Source organism: Rhinoderma darwinii, chromosome 5 (genome assembly GCF_050947455.1).
Source record: "Rhinoderma darwinii isolate aRhiDar2 chromosome 5, aRhiDar2.hap1, whole genome shotgun sequence".
Classification (NCBI taxonomy): Eukaryota; Metazoa; Chordata; class Amphibia; order Anura; family Rhinodermatidae; genus Rhinoderma; species Rhinoderma darwinii.
The window spans coordinates 162,493,493-162,517,810 of record NC_134691.1 but is presented as its reverse complement, the minus strand read 5'-3'; the positions used below and the strand labels follow the sequence as shown (position 1 = coordinate 162,517,810).

The 24,318-nt window shown below is 39.8% G+C and overlaps 1 protein-coding gene across 1 annotated transcript in view; it reads left to right on the top strand.

Annotated features, from left to right (window-relative positions):
- SERPINB5 (serpin family B member 5) overlaps window positions 1-24,318 on the top strand; it is a 43,664-nt gene that overhangs the window by 18,192 nt on the left and 1,154 nt on the right. The window contains exons 4-5 of the mRNA XM_075828481.1: window positions 634-776; window positions 1,962-2,129. Coding sequence (XP_075684596.1) covers window positions 634-776; window positions 1,962-2,129 — 311 coding nt within the window. The remainder of the gene's footprint in view (window positions 1-633; window positions 777-1,961; window positions 2,130-24,318) is intronic.

Genomic DNA, 24,318 nt, shown 5'->3' with positions numbered 1-24,318 from the left:
GCCCCAATAATAATAGGGCCAAACAAACAGTGTCCCTGACAATAATAGTGCCCACATTTTGTCACAGAAAGAAATAGTTCCCCAGACATAATAGTCTCACTCGTTGCCCCACACAGGAAAAGTACCCCTCTTTGTGCTCCACACAATAATAGTGTAGCCTTTTTGTGCCCCGCACAATAATAGTGCCCCTTTTAGGTCCCACTTTATTGTATTACTGGATGCCTATATATAGCAGGTTAGCAACAACATACGCCTTACTTGCAGTTACTGCTCTGTATGCAGGTTCCCTGCCACTCCCTGGTCCCTGGGGAATGGGGTATATCTCATCTCTTACTGGAGACTGTATTAGTGTATGAAAATATTTCTTCATTGCAGCTGACATTAAGTGCACTGTCTACGTCGCAATATTGTATTGAATTTGTTTCATGAGAAATTGGAGTCCTTAACCAAATTTAAGCAAAGGTAAGAGTGAACACATCTGAAATTATTACTGACAGATGTCATAACAATAGACGCTTTAAACTTCATGCACTTATTTCAGGAGTATGATGATAATGTTAACTGATGATATAATTTAGCTACAAAGCATATTTGGTATTTTCACATCATTACATTTATGTTCTATTTCTGAAGGCAATGTGAAGAATATTTTGTGCGAGGATTTGTTGAATGAAAATACTAATATGCTTCTGTTGGGAGCTGCATACTACAAAGGGACCTGGTTATATAAATTTAATGAATCTGAAACAAAAGAGTGCGAGTTTCATGTAACCAAGGTATGAACATTATAATAATCTTTCTCAGACTTAAATGGGTTCTCTGGATTTATCTAACTAAAACTTTATCTTTATAAAAAATGAATTTCTGTTGTCTGCTCTTTATGCACGGCCAAACGACTGGACCAATTTGCAACAAATTTGGCACATAAGTAAATCAGGCACTTTCGAAGGTTTTGCACTGGGTTTCAGTGCTGTAGCGCCTACCGTTCTCAACATATTCACAAATAATTGCAACACAAAAGAAAATATGGCACCACTGGCTTCCACATGAAGGGTCCTCCTCCATATCACATCAGATGACCCGTATTAGCCAATAGAAGCTCGCAGGTCCTTCAGTCTTAGCCTCACCCACATACACACAGTGTTACACCAGGCTCCTATAACAACCCAGTCATTTTTGTTTTACGCCGGGTTTCCCTAACAATTAAGCCATCTGTCTTTTCTCGCCATGAACGGACTGTACCTACACTGGATTTCAGCATTCTCATAAATTGAACCCCTTTCAGACCAGTCATGCCTCCAAAAAGGAACCCTGCACTTGGACTTTATTGGATATGTTGGCTTCATATCAGTAGGAAACAAACTTTTTCATCGCACACACAAACAACAAACAAATAGACCCATGCGAAGCCGGGTAACTCTGCTAGTTCACTATATAAATGAATCTTTCTACAACTTTCTAAAATACTTTGTGTTTCTATTCCTCACCGTTTTCAAGATAATTGTTTGCAGTCAGTGAATAGGAACCCTCTTGTTTACATTCACAAGCTGCAAAATGGTATACACCTAGTCCTGCTCGCAGCAGAATGGTCTGTGAGCTAAATACATCAGCAATACTGCACAAATCTCTCTGGTTTGCTACAATGTATCAGTTTGGAGTCTATGTTTAGCTCACAGAGCAATGTCTGTTCCATTTATTTCTATGTGGTTGCCAAAGATAACGATCGTTAGTTTCCATACGTTTACACAAGTAGATGTACTACCGACTAGCGATTATTTTATTGGCCGCAGATCAGCCGATGAATGAGCGTTTACTCATTCGTAGGCTGAACGTTGCCGTTTACACAGGGCAATGATCGGGAACGAGCATTCATATGAATGTTGGTTTGCCCGATCATTGGCCCGTATCATTATAACACTGATAAGAATACTAATAACAAACTTGTCACTTCTTTCATTTAGACTGAAACTAGACCAGTTCACATGATGCAGCTAGATGCACGACTTGGCATTCGAACAGTAAATGAACAGAATTTGATGATCTTGGATATCCCATTTGCAGGCAAGCAAATGAGTATGCTCATTATAATGCCGAAAAGCATTGAGGATGACTCTACTGGACTAGAAAAGGTAACCGTCAATGACAATAAAATAAGTTAACATCTACACACAGATTAACAGCTACTTCTTAGTATGAACTATATTTTTATCAAATCAGTTTTTACTCTTTTGCCTTATTAATCAGTGTTTGCATTTCTTTTGATAATGAAATATATTTAGTAGATTTCTGATGATGTGTCAAACATGTATGACATTAGCGGTTTTCATATGTTGCTCTGTTGGTCTGGTATGGATGAATGAAGAGGAAAGAACGGCATTTATAATGGATATAGATGGGATCTCAGCAGTAGCGTAGCTAGCGGGGGAGCAGGCACCATGAATGCTGCTCCCGCTACCCCCGCCGCGGCCACGCCATACCGCACAGGGTGGCCTGCTACCTGTCTGAGGGGGCGGCGGTGCAACTGAAACCAGCCGCCGCCACCCCCACCTTCACTAATTGTACCTGTGTCTATATGACACAGATACAATTACATGTAATAGCCCTACCTCTTGCAGGGCTTAATAGGAGCACAAAAATGGCAGACCTGGGGGCCTTAGGCGCCACGGGGGGCCGATGGGACATCAGAGGGGGCCGAACCCCTGTTTCTAATGGCCTAGATGCCGCGGTTACTATTGACTGCAGCATCTAAGGGGTTAAACAAACAGGAACCCGCTCGTTGCAATGAAGTGTCGGCAGTAACTCCTTATAAAGCTGGTTCAGCCCATAAGCCTTCTCCATACACTGCTGTATATATGGCAGATGCCAGTAAGGTTTTTTTTGTATTCATTTATGTATAGAATAGGAAATCATACAGATTTCTAATATACATCTATTTACAATTCTGCTCACATACATTTATTATAACTATGGAGCAACCTCTGTCTAAAAAAAACCCAGGAATAGTCCATATGTCATGTATAGGCTAATTTACATATTAAGAAAAAAGCTCATAACTTTTCAAATAATAAACGTTTTGGGACACAATTTTCACTAGTATTATCAGCATCATAGCGCCTATTAGATTAGCTAGGAGAGAGGGCATTATTAAACTAGTGACAAATCCTCAGGGGAACAGTAGTTTATTGAGAAGCAGAATAATGTATTTCTGCCTACAGCAGCGTCTCATCATCATATCTGTCAGTGTCTGTACAGCAGCATCTCATCATCATATCTGTCAGTGTCTGTACAGCAGCGTCTCATCATCATATCTGTCAGTGTCTGTACAGCAGCGTCTCATCATCATATCTGTCAGTGTCTGTACAGCAGCGTCTCATCATCATATCTGTCAGTGTCTGTACAGCAGCATCTCATCATCATATCTGTCAGTGTCTGTACAGCAGCGTCTCATCATCATATCTGTCAGTGTCGGTACAGCAGCATCTCATCATCATATCTGTCAGTGTCTGTACAGCAGTGTCTCATCATCATATCTGTCAGTGTCTGTACAGCAGCGTCTCATCATCATATCTGTCAGTGTCTGTACAGCAGCATCTCATCATCATATCTGTCAGTGTCTGTACAGCAGCATCTCATCATCATATCTGTCAGTGTCGGTACAGCAGCATCTCATCATCATATCTGTCAGTGTCTGTACAGCAGTGTCTCATCATCATATCTGTCAGTGTCTGTACAGCAGCATCTCATCATCATATCTGTCAGTGTCTGTACAGCAGTGTCTCATCATCATATCTGTCAGTGTCTGTACAGCAGCGTCTCATCATCATATCTGTCAGTGTCTGTACAGCAGCATCTCATCATCATATCTGTCAGTGTCGGTACAGCAGCATCTCATCATCATATCTGTCACTGTCTGTACAGCAGCGTCTCATCATCATATCTGTCAGTGTCGGTACAGCAGCGTCTCATCATCATATCTGTCAGTGTCTGTACAGCAGCGTCTCATCATCATATCTGTCAGTGTCGGTACAGCAGCATCTCATCATCATATCTGTCAGTGTCTGTACAGCAGCATCTCATCATCATATCTGTCAGTGTCGGTACAGCAGCATCTCATCATCATATCTGTCAGTGTCTGTACAGCAGTGTCTCATCATCATATCGGTCAGTGTCTGTACAGCAGCATCTCATCATCATATCTGTCAGTGTCGGTACAGCAGCATCTCATCATCATATCTGTCACTGTCTGTACAGCAGCGTGTCATCATCATATCTGTCAGTGTCGGTACAGCAGCGTCTCATCATCATATCTGTCAGTGTCTGTACAGCAGCGTCTCATCATCATATCTGTCAGTGTCGGTACAGCAGCGTCTCATCATCATATCTGTCAGTGTCTGTACAGCAGCGTCTCATCATCATATCTCTGTGTAGGAGCAGCTCTTACGTTGTCACCTCTGTTTGTGTCTGTGTGTGTGTGTGTGTTTTTTTTAACAGTAAACTTAACCCCTTCCCGCAAAACGACATGTTTGGTACATCGGCATTGCAAGTAACTTACTGCAATCCGATGTACCAGACCATCCTGAAGATGTAACATACAGCTGACATCCTGCTGCAACGGTGGCGATCGCAGTTACCACCGATCGCCGCCTTTTAACCCCTTCAATGCGGCAGTCAATAGCGACTGCCGCATTTAAGTGGTTGACAGAGGGAGGGGGCTCCTTCTGTACCCCCGACCCCCCCGTGAGTGCTGGTGGTTGCTATGGCAACCAGAAAGCCTAGCAACGGCTTCCTGGTCAGTGAGCTAGGCTTAACTGTCAGTTGAAGAATGACAGTTACAATACACTGCACTACATAAGTAGTGCAGTGTATTGTACAGGGGATCAGAAGATCAGATCTTCAAGCCCCCAAGTAAGTGTAAAAAAAAAGTGGCTCTGTCACCAGTGTCATACTTCCCTTTCTCCTACCTAATCGAATAAACGCTTTGTTGTAGATAACTACTGTTTTGTTTTTGTTTTTTAAAAAAACAAACGTTTATTAGTGACAAAGTTCTAATCATTTTTACATTTATGCAACTTTTTTGTAAAAGCCCAACTGGGCGTTTTTTTTTTGTTTCACCAAGTGGGCGTTGTAAAGAAAAGTGTATGATGCTGACCAATCAGCGTCATACACTTCTCTTCATTCATGCCCAGCAGTTCCTTTCACCTGAGAGACAGGAGAATGACCAGACATCGGCTCCAGCCGTGCCAGGACGATTATCCTCCTCAGCAGCTGTCCTGTCACGACTGGAGGTGATGTCTGGTCATTCTCCCGTCGCTCCAGTGAAAGAACTGCGGGAGTAAGTGACGTCACAGCTGTGAATAAAGCTGGGCATGAATGAAGAGAAGTGTATGATGCTGATTGGTCAGCATCATACACTTTTCTTTACAACGCCCACTTGGTGAAACGAAAAAAAACTTTGAGCTTTTACTAAAAATTTGCATAAATGTAAAAATGATCAGAACTTTGTCACTAATGAACGTTTTTCAAAAAAACCAAAACCGTACTTATCTACAACACAGCACCTATTAGATTAGGTAGGAGATAGAGAAGTATTAACTGGTGACAGAGCCTCTTTAACCCCTTTAGGAAGCAGCCTAGTTCTGGCCTTGTGGCACAGCCTCATTTTTCAAATCTGACGTGTCACTTTATGTGATAATAACTTGGAAATTCTTTTACCTATCCAAGAGATTCTGAGATTGTTTTTTCGTGACATATTGTACTTTATGATAGTGGGGAAATTTAGTAGATAAATTAAATATTTATTAGTGAAAAACACCAAAATATAGAGAAAATTTGCAAAAATTCATTTTTCTAAATTTAAATGTATCTGCTTGTAAAACGGATAGTAATACCACACGAAATAGTCACTAGTTAACATTTACCATATGTCTACTTTATTTGTGCATTGTTTTCTGAACATCTTTTTATTTTTCTAGGAAGTTACAAGGCTTAGAACTTTAGCAGCAATTTTTCACATTTTCAAGAAAATTTCAAAAGGCTATTTTTACAGGCACCAGTTAAGTTCTGAAGTGGTTTTGAGGGCTTTATATATTAGAATCCTCCAATAAATCACCCCATTTTAAAAACTGCACCCCTCAAAGTATTCAAAACAGCATTCAGAAAGCTTCTAAATCCTTTAGGCGTTTCACAGGAAATAAAGCAAAGTTTAGGGGAAATGTACAAATGTAATTTTTTTTTGCCGAAATTAATTTGTAATACATTTTTTTAATTCTGTAACACAGAAAGTTTTACTAGAAAACGCAATCAATATTTATTCCCCAGATTCTGCCGTTTTTAGAAATATCCCACATGTGGCCCTAGTGTCCTAGCGGACCGAAACACCGGCCTCAGAAGCAAAAGAGCACCTACAGGATTTTGGGGTCTGCTTTTTTTTAGATTATATTTTAGGCACCATGTCAGGTGTGAAGAGGTCTTGTGATGCCAAAATAGTGGAAACTTCCCAAAAGTGACCCCAATTTGGAAACTACACCCCTCAAGGAATTTATCTAGGGGTATAGTTAGCATTTTGACCCCACAGGTATTTTGCTATATTTATTGGAGTTAGTCTTTGAAATTGAAAATCGACTTTTTTTCTGAAAAAACATAGAAATTTGTAATATTTACAAGGAATAAAGAAGAAAATGCACCCCACTATTTGTAAAGCATCTTCCGATTACAGTAATACCCCATATGTGGTAATAAACTGATGTTTGGACCCACAGCAGGGCTCAGAAGGGAAGGAGCGCCATTTGGATTTTGGAGCGCAGATTTTGCTGGATTGGTTTTCAGTGCCATGTCGTGTTTGCAACACCCTGGAGGGACCAAAACAGTGGGAACACCCCAAAAGTGACCCCATTTGGGAAACTATACCCCTCAATGAATTTTTCTAGGGGTATAGTGAGCATTTATACCACACAGGTTTTTTGCAGAATTTAGTAGAATTAGGCAGTGAAAATGAATATAGACATTTTTGTCCACTAAAATGTTGCATTTTTTCATTTTCATAAGGGATAAAGGAGAAAAATCTGCCTAAAATTTGTAATGCAATCTCTCCTGAGTATGACAATACCCCACATGTGGTAATAATTGTTTTTTTTTAAAATATAAATTAATTAACCTCTGCAGGACTGATCCTTTTTTGCTTTTCCATTTTAGTTTTTCACTCCACGCCTTCCAAACGCCATAACTTTTTTAATTTTCCATCAATAGAGCGGTATGAGGGCTTATTTTTTGCGTGAAGAGTTGTAATTTCTATTGACACCATTTGAAGTGCCATATAATGTACTGGGAAATCGAAAATAAAAGTCTTTGCGGGGTGAAATTGGAAAAAACTGTGATTCCTCCATTGTTTTTTGGGTTTAGTTTTTACTGCTTTCACCATGCGGTAAAACCGACAACTTAACTTTATTCTACGGGTCAATACGATTACGGTGATACCAAATGTATATAGTTTTTTTTATATTTTACTACTTTTACAAAGAAAAAACTATTTGTTAAAAAATAAAAATAAAACAAAAAATCAACACATTCTGAGAGGCATTTTTATTTTTTGGTCGATTGAGCGGTGTGGGGGCTTATTTGTGGTAGAACAAGCTATAGGTTTTATTGGTACCATTTTCTGGTACATACAGCTTTTTGATCACATTTTATTTAGGGCTAAGGTGACCAAAAACAGTGATTTGGGCATTTTAAATTCTCTATTTCGTACGGTGTTCATTATGCACTAAAAATTACAGTTTTACTTTATTCTGCGGGTCGGTACGATTACGGCGATACCATATGTATATAGTTTTTTTATGTTTTGCAGCATTTGCGCAATAAAATAACTTTTTTATAAAATAATAATTTTTTTGTGTCCCCATATTCTGAGAGCCATAACTTTTTTATTTTTCAGTCAAAAAAGCTGTGCAAGGGCTTGTTGTTTGCGGGACGGTTGTAGTTTTTATTGGTACTATTTTCGGTTACATGCGACATTTTGATCACTTTTTTTTCTTTATTTTGGGAGGGGTGGTGACCAAAAAATTGTGATTCTGGCATTGTTTTTCGCTTATTTTGTCTTCACCGTGCGGGAAAAATAACATTTTAGTTTTATAGTTTGGGTCGTTACAAACGCGGAGATACCAAATATGTGTACTGATTTTTAACGTTTTCATTTTTATCCTATAATAAGGGACTTATTATAGGAAAAAAAAATCTTTTATTTTTACACTTTTGTAAAACATTTTTATTAACATTTTTTTTTACCTTTTACACTTTCTTTTTTTACCTGCAGCTCTGATCGCTGCTAGAATACATTACACTACCTAGTAGTCTAATGTATTCCAACCGTCAGTGTGACATCACAGTCACTCTGACAGTAAGGGCGGGTTCACACATAGCGGAATTTCACTTAAATTCCGCTGCGGACACTCCGCAGCGTTAATCCGCAGCGGAGCCGTTTCTCCATTGACTTTCACTTTAATTTAGCAGTGTTCGTTTACACGATGCGTACAATTCCGCTGCGGAGCATAGGCTGCGGAGCGGAATTTGGTGTCCGCAGCATGCTCTGTCTGTTGCGGAGCAGTGGCGGACTGGTTGCGGACTCATGGCGGAATTTCTCCATTGACTTCAATGGAGAGTCAAAATTCCGCAATGAAGTCCGCAGATCTTATGTGTGCTGCGGAGCGTATTGTTTTTACTACCATGACATTTCTTCATTCTGGCTGGACCTATGTATTTCTAGGTCTACAGCCAGACTGAGGAAGTCAATGGGGCTCCCGTAATGACGGGAGCGTTGCTAGGAGACGTCTGTAAATAGTCACTGTCCAGGGTGCTGAAAGAGTTACGCGATCGGCAGTAACTGTTTCTGCACCCGGGACAGTGACTACCGATCTCAATATACATGTATCTGTAAAAAAAAATATAAGTTCATACTTACCGAGAACTCCCTGCGTCTGTCTCCAGTCCGGCCTCCCAGGATGACGTTTCAGTGTAAGTGACGGCTGCAGCCAATCACAGGCCAAGCACAGGCTGCAGCGGTCACATGGACTGGAGCGTCATCCAGGGAGGTCGGGCCGGATGCCGAAAGAGGGACGCGTCACCAAGACAACGGGCGGTAAGTATGAAATTCTTTGACTTTCACTAGGGAAAGTGCTGTCCCTTCTCTCTATCCTGCACTGAATAGGGAGAAGAGAAGCACTTTTCCTGCAGTCCGCAGCGGCCAGTCCGCATCAATTTTCTGCACATTTTGTGCAGATCCGCTGCAGAATCTGCAACGCAGATTCTGTGCGGCATTGATGCGGACAGTTGCGGAGGAATTCCGCCATGTGTGGTCATGCCCTAAGCCTACGCGGACCAGCCAGAGGCTGGTCCTTATAGGCTTCCATACATGGCAGACCCGGAGGCTGTTGTCTGGCCTGCAGATGCCATCACAAGCATCAGCAACCCACACAATTGCATGGGGGCTGCTGATGTCCTACAAACCCCCTAAATGCGGCAATCGCAATCAAGCTCCACATTTAAGGGGTTAATTCCCAAAATCAGTGGCGATGAACCGCTGATCGGCAACAGTGGAATGTCAGATGTAGTGGTCACCGACACTGTCACCGACAGTGTGCATCGGGAACGACACAGTGACTTCCTGTCACTCTGACAGGAAGTCTATCAGGAGGTTGGTCCTGATAGGCTTCCGTACATTGCAGACACAGATGCCATTGCTTGGCCTCCGGTCACCATGCTAGCCATCAGCAAACCTCACGATTTCATTGTGAGGTTTGCCGATGTGCTAGAAATCCCTAAAATGCGGCGATTGCAATCGTTCGCTGCATTTAAGGGGTTAATTGCCGAAATCAGCGGAAATGAGCCGTTAATCGGCAACAGTGGAGTGTCAGCTGTCGGGGACAGCTGGCCTCCCGGTTCCCGGTGCACACTGTCGCCGATAGTGTGTACCAGGAACGGCGCGGTAATTGTACGTCCTCATGCGCTAAGACACTGGCTACCAGGACGTACAGTTGCGTGATGGTGCGCCTAGGATACCCTGATCCTTTATAATTGAAAAAAAAATGAAAAAAACTATACATAATAGATATTTGCCGCATTCAGAACGGCTTGAACTATAAAAGTATCATGTTATTTTTACTGCACGGTGAACACCGTAAAAAAATTAAGTAAAAAACCATGACAGCATTTATTTTTACTTTTTTTATTCATCTTGTCTCAAAAAAATTATCACAAAGTTGCAATTACCCCAAAATGGTACCCACAAAAACTTCAATTTGGTACGCAAAAAATAAGCCCTCCCACATCGATATAAACTGAAAAATAAAAAAGTTATAGCTGTCAGAAAATGGGATACTAAATTAGGATTGTTTTTTTTAGAAAGGGGTATTTTTATAGTGTGAAAGTAGTAAAACTTAAAAAAAACATATACATTTGGTATCGCTGTAATCGTTTCAACCCACAGAATAAAGTTAACATGTTCTTTATACTGCACGGTGAACACTGTAAAAAATAAAAAAACAAAACCGTGCTAGAATTGCTGTTTTTTGGTATGCTCATCTCCCAAAAAATATAAGAATAAATAGTGATAAAAAAAATCACATGTACCCCAATATGAAAAAAAAAATTACAGCTTGTTCCACAAAAAAACAAGCCCTCACACAGCTGCGTCAATAGAAAAAGAAAACATTATGGCTCTCAAAATGCAATGACACACAATGATGCTAAATGACGGCCCAGACAAATTTTGTAGGTCCACTAGTTTTTCCACTAAAAGCCCCCCATCATCATTTGCTAGACCCCACAGGTGGATCCCGTAGATGCAGCGGAGATGAGGAAACTTTAGGGCCTTGTGCTGCTTATAGGGCTAGTGAAAAAGTCAAAGATTAGGCAATACTGGAGCGCAGATATTTTGTATAATACCCCAAAAACTTGGGCTGTGCATAAAGGATTGGTTCAAAGCGTAGAACACCAATCCATAGTATTCATTCACCCCATTATTACATCATCCTATTATGCCCTGATGTACTCCGCTCCAGCTTTCATATACCCTGATGTACTCTGCCCAGTTTACATATGCACCCACATTATAAGCTGAAATACCAGTAAAACCCCTACCAAGCAAAATCTGCGCTCCAAAAGTAAAATGGCAGTTCTTCTGAGCCTGGCAGTGGGCCCAAACAGCAGTTTATGACCACATATGGGGTATTACTGTACTCTGGAGAACCCGCTTAACAATTTATGGGGTGTGTGTCTCCAGTGGTACAAGCTGGGCGCAACAAATTGGGCACTGAAATGGCATATCTGTGGAAAATGGCAATTTTCAATCTGCAACATCTATTGTGTACTAATTTTTGCAAAACACTTGTGGGGTCAAAATGCTCACTACACTTCTAGATGAATTCCTTGAGGGATGTAGTTTCTAAAATGGGGTAATTTTTCGTGGGTACCACTGTACTGGTACCTTAGCTCAATGCAACATTGTGTCTGAAAACTATTCTTGTAAAATCTCCACTCCAAAAGCCAAATGGCGCTCCTTCCCTTTATAGCCTTGTTGTGTGTCCAAATAGCAGTCTACAACCACATATGAGATATTGCGTGACAAATTTTGGGGTGTCTTTTCTCCCGTATTCTTTGTAAAAATGAAAATTGTTGAGCTAAAACGACATATTATTGGAAAAAAATTATATTTACATTTTCATGGCCTAATTCTAATAAAATCTAAAACACCTGTAGGATCAAAATATTCACTACAACCCTAATTTAATTCTTTGAGCGGTAAAGTCTCGAAAATGGGGTCACATCTGGGGAATTTCTACTGTACTGGTACCTCAGGAAGCTTTGCACATGCAACATGGCACCCAGAAACCAATTCAGCATAATATGTGCTCAAAAAGCCAAATGGCGCTCCATCCCTTCTGGGTGCTGCTGTGTGTCCAAACAGAAGTTTGCGATCGTATATGAGGTATTGCTGTACTCGGGAGAAAATGCTTTACAAACATTTTTGGTGTTCTTTTCTCCTATAGTCCTTGTGAAAATGTAAAATTATGAGCTAGAAATACATCTTATTGGAAAAAAAATCTTATTTTTTAATGTATTTTCACGTCCCAATTCTAATAAATTCAGCAAAAACCTGTGCGGTCAAAATGCTCACTACACCGCTAGATTAAATCTTCAAGGGGTGTAGTTTTTACTGTACTGGTAGCTCAGGGGCTCTCTAAATGCAACATGGCGCCCAGGAAGCAATCCAGCAAAATCTGCGCTCCAAATGCCAAATGGTGCTCCTTCCCTTCTGAGCCCTGCCAAGTATCCAAACAACAGTTTATGACCACATATGGGGTATTGTCGTACTCTGAAGAAGTTGCTTTACACATGTTGTGGTGCTTTTTCTCCTTTGTTTGATGAGAAAATAAAAAAAATTTGATCTAAAGCTATGTCTTAGTGGGAAAAAAATAAAATTTTCATTTTCACTGCCCAATTCTAATAAAATCTATGAAACACCCGTGGGGTCAAAATGCTCACTACACCCCTAGATTAATTCATTGAGGGGTTTAGTTTTGAAAATGGGTTCTTTATGTGTTTCCTTTGTTTTGGCACCACAAGAACCTTTTCTAACCTGACATGATGCCTAAAATATAATATAATAAAAAGAAGGCCCCAAAATCTATGAGGTGCTCCTTTGTTCCTGAGGCCTGTGTTTCAGTCCAGTAGCACACTAGGGCCACATGTGGGCTATTTATAAAAACTGCAGAATCTGGGCAATAAATATTGAGTTGCATTTCTCTGATACAACCTTCTGTGTTACAGAAAAAATGGATTAAAATAGAATTTCTGCAAAAAAAAAATAGGAAATTTGTAAATTTCACCTCCACTTTGCTTCAATTCCTGTGAAACGCCTAAGGGGTTAAGAAACTTTCTAAATGCTGTTTTGAGTACTACTTCAGTACTGAACTGGACCCTATAAATATAGGCTTTTGAAATTTTCTTGAAAATGTGAGAAAAATAAAAAGATGTTCAAAAAACAATGCCAACATAAAGTAGACATATGGGAAATGTTAACTAGCAACTAATTTGGGTGGTATTACTATCTGTCTTACAGGCAGATACATTAAAATTTTGAAAAATGCAAATTTTTGAAATTATTCTAAAACTTTTGGTGTTTTTTTTTTAGAAATAAGCAATGAATTTATCCGACCAAATTTCCCCCCTGACATAAAATACCATTTGTCACGAGAAAACAATCTCTGAATCATTTGGATAGGTAAAAGCATTCTAAAGTTATTACCACATAAATGGACACATGTGAGATTTGAAAAAAACTTGGCTTCGTCTTTAAGGCCAAAACAGGCTGTGTCCTGAAGGGGTTAATACCAAGGCAAACATCACCTAGAACAATTTTATACATCCTCTAAAGTCAGGCAGCCAATTTATACATCATCTAGAGTCAGGCAGCCAATTTATACATGATCTATAGACAGGCAGCCATTTTATACATCACCTAGACGCAGCCATTTTATACATCATCTAGAGTCAGGCAGCCATTTCATACATCCCCTAGAGATGGACAGCAAATTTATACATCACCTAGAGGCAGCCATTTTATGTATCCTTTTAGAGCCAGACAGCCAGTTTATAAATCATTTAGAGACTAGAAGCCATTTTATACATCACCTAGTGGCAGCTATTTTATACATCATCTAGAATCAGGCAGCAATTTCATTAATCACCTAGAAACAAGTAGCCATTTTATACATAACCTAGAGACAGGTAGCCATTTTATACATTGCTAGAGAAAGGCAGCCATTTTATACATCATGTAGAGACAGGCAGCCATTTTAAACACCACATAGGGGCAGCCATTTTATATGTCCTCTAGAGTCTGGCAGCCAGTTTATACATCACCTCAGGGCAGTTATTTCATACATCATTTACAGTCAGGCAGCCATTTCGCACATCACCCAGAAACAGGCAGACATTTCATACATCACCTAGAGACAGGCAGTCATTCTATACATCACCTAGAGACAGGCAGTCATTTTATACATCACCTAGAGACAGGCAGACATTTTATACATCACCTAGAGACAGGCAAACATTTTATACATCAGAAAAGATAGAGGGAATTGGATCCAGCGCTAATTTTGATAAAATGGAAACTATTTCCAAGTTTTATTTGGTCTTTGTTTAAAAAAGGATCCATAGGTTGGAATCCTGGTGTCCAAGAAGGGATATCAATCCAAAAAAGGGGAGCCTACGCGTTTCAGACGTCTCGTGCGTCCTTAGTCACAGCCATGACTAAGGACGCACGAGACGTCTGAAACGCGTAGGCTCCCCTTTTTTGGATTGATATCCCTTCTTGGACACCAGGATTCCAACCTATGGATCCTTTTTAAACAAAGACCAAATAAAACTTGGAAACAGTTTCCATTTTATCAAAATTAGCGCTGGATCCAATTCCCTCTATCTTTTCTGTCTATACATCGTGTGCCGACACGAGGACTCGTGCGCTGTCAACGATACAAAATAAAGTATCAGGTGAGCTGGAGGATTCCTCCCCCTTCTTTTTTCCAATTTTATACATCACTTAGCGAGAAACAGCCTTTTATACATTATCTAGAGACAGGCAGCAATTTCATACATCACCTTACATAGTTACATAATTAGCACAGTTGAAAAAAGACATATGTCCATCAAATTCAACCAAGGGATGGGAAAAAGAGAAGGTCTGAAACAAAAATTCTACACATTCTTATAGGAGCTGATATTTTTTTGTTCTAGGAAATTATCCAAACCTTTTTTAAAGCCATCTACTGTCCCTGCTGTGACCAGCTCCTGCGGTAGGCTATTCCATAGATTCACCGTTCTCACAGTAAAGAGGCTTGTCGCCTCTGCCGATTAAACCTTTTTTTCCTCAAAAGACAAGGGGGCACTCCCTCCGTCTGGAGAAAAAATATCTTTTTTTTCTCCAGACGGAGGGAGTGCCCCCTTGTCTTTTGAGGGGGTTTTACATGGAACAGGTTTTCACTATATTTCTTGTATGGGCCATTCATATATTTATATAAGTTAATCATGTCCCCCCTTAGTCGTCTCTTTTCAAGGCTAAATAGGTTTCATTCTTTTAATCTTTCCTCATAACTTAGATTCTCCATGCCCCTTATTAGCTTCGTTGCTCTTCTTTGTATTTTTTCCAACTCCAGGGTTTCCTTTCTATGAATTGGAGCCCAGAACTGAACTGCATATTCTAGATGAGGCCTCACTAATGCTTTGAAAAGTGGTAATATTATATTCCTGTTCCGCTATGACCATGCCTCTTTTAACCCCTTCCCGCCGCAGCCCTTTTTCAGATTTTCATTTTCGTTTTTTCCTCCCCACATTCCAGAAGCCATAGCGTCTTTATTTTTCCGTCGATATAGTACTATGAGGGCTTGATTTTTGCGGGACGAGTTGTAGTTTTTCGTAGCACCATTTATTTTGCCATATAATGTACTAGGAAACGGGAAAAAAATTATTTGTGGGGTAGAAAATGAAAAAAACAGCGATTCCTCCATGGTTTTTCACCCACGGTTTTTACGGAATTCACTGTTCAATTAAAAAAACATGTTAACTTTATTCTGTGGGTCAATACGATTACGGCGATACCAAATATGTATAGGTTTTTCTATATTTTAAGTGTAAAAAAGAAAATTTATTTTGTGTCGCCAAATTCCGAGAGCCATAACTTTTTTATTTTTCTGTCGATTAAGTGGTATGAGGGCTTATTTTTTGCGGGATAAGCTGTAGTTTTTAATAATATCATTTTTGTGTAAATGCGATGGTTTGATCGCTTTTTATTTCCTTTTTTGTGGGAGATTATGTGACCAAAAAATAGACATTCTGGTGTTTACAATTTTTTTTTTTTATGGCGTTCACCGTGCGGGTTAAATAATGATATATTGTAATAGTTCAGACTTTTACGGACGCGGCGATACCAATTATGTTTATTTTTATTTATTTTTAATATGCTCTAGGGGGAAAATGGCAAAAGGGGGGTTTTTTGAACTTTTAATTTATTTATTTATTTTTTACACAAAAAAAAACTTTATTTAACTCATTTTTACTTTTTTTATTAGTCCCCCTAGGGGACTTCAACCGTTGGATCGCTTGCACGATATACTGCAATACTAATGTATTGCAGTATATCGTGATTCTGACAGTCCTCTATTAAGCCCTGCCAGAGGCAGGGCTTAATAGGTGTACAAAGATGGCGGACCTGGGGGCGTTCATTAAGCCCCCAGGCAGCCATAGCAACCATCTCCCCCCCACGATTGCGTTGCGGGGGGCGCGATGAGCTGTTAGAGGGGGTCGCCCCCCTCTTTCTGAGGATTTAAATGCTGCGGTCGGTATTGACCGCGGCATTTAACAAGTTAAACTAGCAGGATCGCGCTCGAGCGCGATGCCGCTAGTTACTCTGAAGTGTCGGCTGTAACATACAGCCAACACTGGCATCGTATGGAACGAGCTCACTGCGTGAGCCCGCTCCATACTTCCCCTACCCGACTTTGGCGTATGGATACGTCAAATGTCGGGAAGGGGTTAATACACGACAATATCTTGCTGGCCTTAGAAGCAGCTGATTGACATTGCATGCTGTTATTTAGTCTATGAACTATAAGTACACCCAGATCCTTCTCAACAAGTGACTCTCCGAATATAGCTGCCTCTAAGACATATGATGCATGTGGATTTTTTTGTACCCAGATGCATAACTTTACATTTATCTACATTAAAGAGGCTCTGTCACCAGATTTTGCAACCCCTATCTGCTATTGCAGCAGATAGGCGCTGCAATGTAGATTACAGTAACGTTTTTATTTTTAAAAAACGAGCATTTTTGGCCAAGTTATGACCATTTTTGTAGTTATGCAAATGAGGCTTGCAAAAGTCCAAGTGGGTGTGTTTAACAGTAAAAGTCCAAGTGGGCGTGTATTATGTGCGTACATCGGGGCGTTTTTACTTCTTTTACTAGCTGGGCGTTCTGAGGAGAAGTATCATCCACTTCTCTTCAGAACGCCCAGCTTCTGCCACATCACGCTGTGACCTGCATCGTGTCAGACGAGCGAGGACACATCGGCACCAGAGGCTTCAGTTGATTCTGCAGCAGCATCGGCGTTAGCAGGTAAGTCGATGTAGCTACTTACCTGCAAACGCTGATGCTGCTGCAGAATCATCTGTAGCCTCTGGTGCCGATGTGGCCTCGCTCGTCTGACACGATGTAGGACCTGTGAGTGACGTCACAGCGTGATCTGGCAGAAGCTGGGCGTTCTGAAGAGAAGTGGATGATACTTCTCCTCAGAACGCCCAGCTAGTAAAAGAAGTAAAAACGCCCCGATGTACGCACATAATACACGCCCACTTGGACTTTTACTGTTAAACACACCCACTTGGACTTTTGCAAGCCTCATTTGCATAACTACAAAAATGGTCATAACTTGGCCAAAAATGCTCGTTTTTTAAAAATAAAAACGTTACTGTAATCTCCATTGCAGCGCCTATCTGCTGCAATAGCAGATAGGGGTTGCAAAATCTGGTGACAGAGCCTCTTTAAACCTAATTTGCCAAGTGGATGCCCAAACACTGTGTGTCCAAATCAGCTTGCAATTCACGAACACCTTCCATAGACTGAACAATATTGCATAGCTTAGTGTCACCTAAAGATATACAGCCAGTTTATACATCACCTATAGACAAGGAGCCACTTTACACATTACCTAGATACAGGCAGCTATTGTATATATCATCTAGAGACAGGCAGCCATTTTATACATCAAATAGAAACATGCAGCCATTTTATACATCAAATAGAAACATGCAGCCATTTTATACGTTACCTAGAGACAGGCAGCCATTTTATACATTGCCTAGAGGCAGCCATTTTACACATCCTCTAAAATTAGGCAGCCAGTTTATACATAATTAACCCCTTGGTGACCAGCCCATTTTAGGCCCTAATGACCAAAGCAATTTTATTCGTTTTTCTATAGTCGCATTCAAAGAGCTATAACTTTTTTATTTTTTCATCTACATAGCTGTATGAGGACTTGTTTTTTGCGGGATTAGTTGTACTTTTTAATAGCACCATTTTTGGGTACATATAATTTTTTTATTAACTTTTATTAACTTTTTTGGGGGGATTATAAAAAAAAAACTGAAATTCCGCCATTGTTCTATGCGTTTTTAAATTTACGCCGTTCACTGTGCGACGTAAATAACATGTTACCTTTATCCTATGGGTTGGTATGATTACGGCGATACCATATATCTAGAGGTTTTTTATGTTTTACGACTTTTGCACAATAAAAACACTTTTGAACTAAAATTATTTGTTTTTGCATCGTTGCTTTCCAAGAGCCGTAACTTTTTTATTTTTCCATCAATGTAGTGATTTTTTGAGCTTGTTTTCTGCGGGACGAGACGTAGTTTTGATTGGTACTGTTTTGGGGTGCATGGCACTTATTGATTCATTTTTATTATGACTTTTTTGGGGGACAATGGAAAAAAATTGCAATTTCACCATTGTTTTTTTGCGTTTTTTTTTACGGTGTTCACCTTGTGGTTTAAATTACATATTAACTTTATTAATGGAGTCATTACGGTCGCGGCGATACCATATATGTGTACTTTTATTTATTTTTTACACTTTTACTAAATAAAACCACTTTTTATGGGAAAAAATGTTTTTATTTATTTTTTTACTGTAATTTTTATTATTAATCTTTATTTCACATTTATTATTTATTTCACTAGTCCCACTAGGGGACTTTATTATGCGATATTCAGATCGCTGCTATAATGCTTTGGTATACTTGGTATACCAGAGCATTATTGCCTGTCAGTGTAAATCTGACAGGCAATCTGTTAGGACGTGCCACCGGCGCGTCCTAACAGGCATATGTCCAGGGCAGACCTGGGGGCTTTTATCAAGCCCCCGGCTGCCATGACACCCCATTGGAAACCCGCGATTGCATTTGCGGGCCGCCGATGGGTGACAGAGGGAGCTCACTCCCTCTGTAAACAAAGTAAAATGCTGCAGTCGCTATTGACGGCGGCATTTAACGGGTTAAACAGCCGCGATCTAAGTAAACTTCGATCGCGGGCGTTGGAGCAGGAGCTCAGCTGTCATCAGACCCGTGCAGGACTTAGACTAGGCTCACGTGAAAAGGCGTCAGCCTAGCCTAAGGCCCCCTAGTGACTCACGTTAAAAGGCGTATTGGTGGTCACTAAGGGGTTAAGAGACAGGTAGCTATTTCATACATGTCCTTGGGTCAGCTATTTTGTTTGTTATCTAGAGTTAGACGGCCATTTCATACATCAGCTAGAGAAAGGCAGCCATTTCATACATCATACAGAGTCAGGCAGCCATTTTATACATCACCTAGAGACAAGCAGACATTTTATACATTCCCAAGTGATTAGCAAACAATTTATACATCTAGAGTCAGGCATGCCATTTTATACAACACCTAGAAATAGGCAGTCATTTTATAGATAATCTAGGGAGAGGCAGCCATTCTATACATCATCTAGAGAGAGGCACCTAATTTATACATCACCTAAAGGCAGCCATTTTATACATCACCTAGAGAGAGGCAACTATTTTATACATCATTTATAGGCAGCCGTTTTATACATCCTCTACAGCAAGGTTGCCAATTTATACATTATCTAGGGACAGGTTATACATCACCTAGAGACAGCCATTTTAAAGATCATCTAGAGTCAGGCAGCCACATTATACATCACCTAGAGACAGGCAGCCATTTTATTTATCATCTAGAAACAGGCAGCCATTTTATACACCACCTTCAGGCAGGCAGCCATTTTAAAGATCTAGAGTAAGGCAGCCAGTTTATACATCACCTAGAGACGGGCAGACATTTTATATATCAATTAGAAACAGGCAGCCATTTCAGACATCATCTAAAGACAGGCAGACATTTTATACATCACCAAGAGGCTGCCCTTTTCGACATCATCTAGAGTCAGTCAGAAATTTTATACATCACCTAGAGACAGACAGCCATTTTATTTATCATCTAGAAACAGGCAGCCATTTTATGCACCACTTTGAGACTTGCAGCCATTTTAAACATCATCTAGAGTAAGGCAGCCATTTTATACATCACTTAGAGACAGGTAGCCAGTTTATACATCACCTAGAGACAGGCAGCCATTTTATACATCACCTAGAAAAAGGCAGCCATTTTATACATCATCTAGAGACAGCCAGCCATTTTATACATCACCTAGAGGTAGCCATTTTATACATGTAAATACATGCACAGTGAAGAAGTTGTTCATCATTATTCCACCATTAGTCCTATTCACTTAGCTCATTATGTGTCCTCTTTGTTGTCTGATAAGGGAGGGTATATTAGCTTATAATATTAGTGTTTATAGTATTAATAATGGTTAATATTCTCCTGTACCCTAGCTTGTGGATTGCACTTTGCACTCCAGCTACAATATAGCTAGGCTTTGATATCACGATAACATACAAATCAGGCATATGACAGAAAAGACACCTCGAATCATATAAACGTAATAGTATTTACTTAGTTACAAATATTTCCAATATCCTGTCCATAACTACACATTCACTGTGTATCTGGCTTATAGTCGGAAAAAATAGACAAAGTACTGTATACTCAGCCTTCAAATGCGAGACGGTCTCATTTCCCCCATCTAGGTCCTCACAGGAAATTAGCAAGAAAGTCTGAGTGACCAGGTGCATTGTTCATATATTTGAACTTGCCTACCCAGAACTCATTGTACCTGTGACGTAGCATATGCAAGGGGGTGGGTGATAACTAGAGACATTTAACCACATGGCAAAGTACAGTTATTTAAAATCATATGTCTAGTTTAAATGGCAAAACTGGGCTGATTCTTAGCACTGTAACAATGCCCCAACACATGTATGTTGTATCTGACCCATATTATTGTTAAATTCTGTAAATTACAAAGGTTTCTTTGTTAATTGTTAATTTTCCACAGGATAGGTCATCAGTATATGATCGGTGGGGGTCCGACATCCAGACCTCGCACCGATAAGCTGCTCCGGCTGCCTCTGTGTGCCCGACATTATGCAGTGTATGCAGTATTCGGGGCCGGAAACAGATGGCCCCCGACTACTGTATAGAGGCTGTACTGCAGCTCTGCCACTTATCCGTGACTGGAGCCATCTGCTTCCAGGATGGACATCCAATGCCCAGAAGCAGCCGGAGCAGCTGATCGGAGCGGGGTTCGGGTGTCGGACCCCCATCGATCATACACTGATGACCTATCCTGTGGATGGACAACCCCTTTAAGATATGCCTCTCCATGTTGAATTATGCATATAAAGGGTCAACTTAGTATTGTGCTTAAATATATTTTATACACCCTCTGCTCATATCTTGGCATATCATAATCCAACTTCATGACTTACACCCTAAGTAAAATTCTTTCAATTGTGAGACAATCCACTATCGGGTCTGATCGGGTCCCGCCTGCTACCCACACTGCCATGTGAAAAGGCGCAGTGTTAGACCAAAGAAACCAATCGTGAAATGGCCTAGAGTTGGGTTTCAAATTAGTGACCAATACAAAGACACATTTTCTCTTAGTTCCAAAAAACACTCATACCTGTTACAGGCAATATCTGTATCATGACCGATTTCAAAATGATACAATCACCCCACCCCCCAAAAAAAATGTCTTTCCTTTTTTTTTTTTTAATTAGTGTAGATAGCCGGAGTCGCTTATTTCCCAGCCCCCCACCTCCACTTACACGAATAGAAATATTTACATCAAGCACCCATACCATTATATAAGCTTATATAATACATTGCAATTTAATCACAGTTAATCCAGCTCCCTTATCCTCCCCACCTTCCCACGAGCAAACAAAGAGAAAAAAAATATATTTTTAGAATACATTTTAAGCTTGTAACCAAGGAATTCAATCTAATCCACTCGCCTCTAATCCTGTGAAATTTCTTATCTTATTTACATTGTGCATAAATATTTATTTAAAACTTTATATTATATATCGTATTTTATCTTTCCAAACCGAGATTTTTGAAGACAGTGATGACAGCCACACTTGAAGTAATGTAATTCTGGTCAACGTCCGTAATTTAAGAGCTGCCGTCCTTGAGTATTCAGGGCCTTTTAACAATTTATTTTATCTCCAGCACATCCAGTATAGGGTTTAGTGGTACCCCAACTCCCAATGCTTTCTGAATCTCCGAAGACAACCCATTGCCAATACCGTCCCAATTTAAGTTAATCAAGCTTGGTTGGTCCCTTTGACATTTTGGGCACTTAGATGATTTCCTCAGCCCCATCCTAAACCGACTCATTGGGGAAAAATGTAACCTATTTACAACATACCATTGTGAGGTTCTATATGATTAATTCAAAGATCCTTCATTATCATACCATTTATCGTTTCCATTGTGCATACCCAATTTGTCCCATCTCTCCAGTACATTTATTTCTACTTGGCAGCGGGTTGCCTCTCGAGACTATCCCCAGCAGCAATGTATACATCCTTGATAAAAGCCCACCTTAATAAATTGGATTGGAGATCGAAAGGTTCAGAAAAAAAGATTGTTTTCACCTCAAATATATTTCTTTCATTATTTTTTTTAAACCATCCCTCTAAATTGGTAAGATTTCAACATAAATTTGTTTGCCATGTTATGGTCATCCTTCAAATCCCTCGACTCTTTCAACCTTCCTTCTCTAAATATTTTAGTAACCAAATGGATCCCTCTTAATCCAGAACTGTCTTCCATGGAAATCTACAATCAGGGGGTTTTGTGCATTATACAATAGAGGGATTTTTATTGTTTCATCCATCCTGTTTTCCGTTCTTTTTGCTCTGATCCAGATCTTATGAAGAAAGAGTTGCTGTTGGTAGCTATTTAAATGGATTCTTAGCCAAATGTTCAGACTCCAATAATACAAAAAAAATCGTAAAACTTGAAAGGTATATAATCATATAATCATCATTTTCTGATTCTCTCTGGTAGGCTAGATGACTAGGTATGAAATAGATCCTAAAATTTGGAGCTGCCAATCCACCTTCTTTTATTGCATATGTGGTTTTAGTATATTTTAATCTTGGCCTCTTTCCCCTCCAAATTATTTCCCTTAAGAGACTCTCAATTGTCCGGAAAAGGGGATCTTTTATTAAGACAAGTGAATTTGCGAGAATATATAATATCTATGGAAGTAAAATAATTTTCACTTATGCGAGTCGGCCTGCTTATGGTATTAGTAGTTTTTTCTATATTCTGAATTTTTCCATGCTTCTATTGATTAGTGGGAGGAAATTGAGATTTTCGGAATCCCTAGATATCTAAAATTATATTCTGATAACAATACCTTCGGCTTGTTTTGAGATTCACTATTGGGTACTTTAAGAGGCTCTGTCACCAGATTATAAGTGCCCTATCCCCTACATAATCTGATCGGTGATGTAATGTAGATAACAGCAGCGGTTTTTATTTTGAAAAACCATCATTTTTTAGCAAGTTATGAGCAATTATAGATTTATGCTAATTAGTTTCTTAATAGACAACAGGGCGTGTTTTTACTTTTGACCAACCGGCCGTTGTACAGAGGAATGTATGACGCTGACCAATCAGCAACCAATCAGCGTCATGTCATACACTTCTCATTGTTCCATCCCAGCTTCTTTCACTGCACAATCACATTGTAACAATGGGCTGGAACAATGAGAAGTGTATGACGCTGATTGGTCACTGATTGGTCAGCGTCATACACTCCTCTGTACAACGCCCCAGTTAGTAAAAAGTAAAAACACGCCCAGTTGTCTATTAAGAAACGAATTAGCATAAATCTAAAATTGCTCATAACTTGGTAACAAATGATCGTTTTTCAAAATAAAAACCACTGTTATCTACATTACAGCGCCGATCAGATTATGTAGGAGATAGGGCACTTATGATCTGGTGACAGAGCCTCTTTAAATGTTTATTTTACTTGTGGCTACATCTAAAACTCTCCCCAGGTCCCCATAATGTTATTTATCAAGAATGTTTCCCCTTACTTTGTTCTGTGAACTGTCTTTACAAATGGCGGTGACAGCCGGAGTGCGCTCATAACAGTCCACCTATAAAAGTGTTCGAGTTCTTCCATGTTTCCATAACAGTGACAAGCAAATTGCCCCCCATAATACTATGTTCAGACCACGTCTGTAAATCGCATTCAGTGAGACCATTTGAAAAGGTCCACTGAATATATGCCCCAGACATA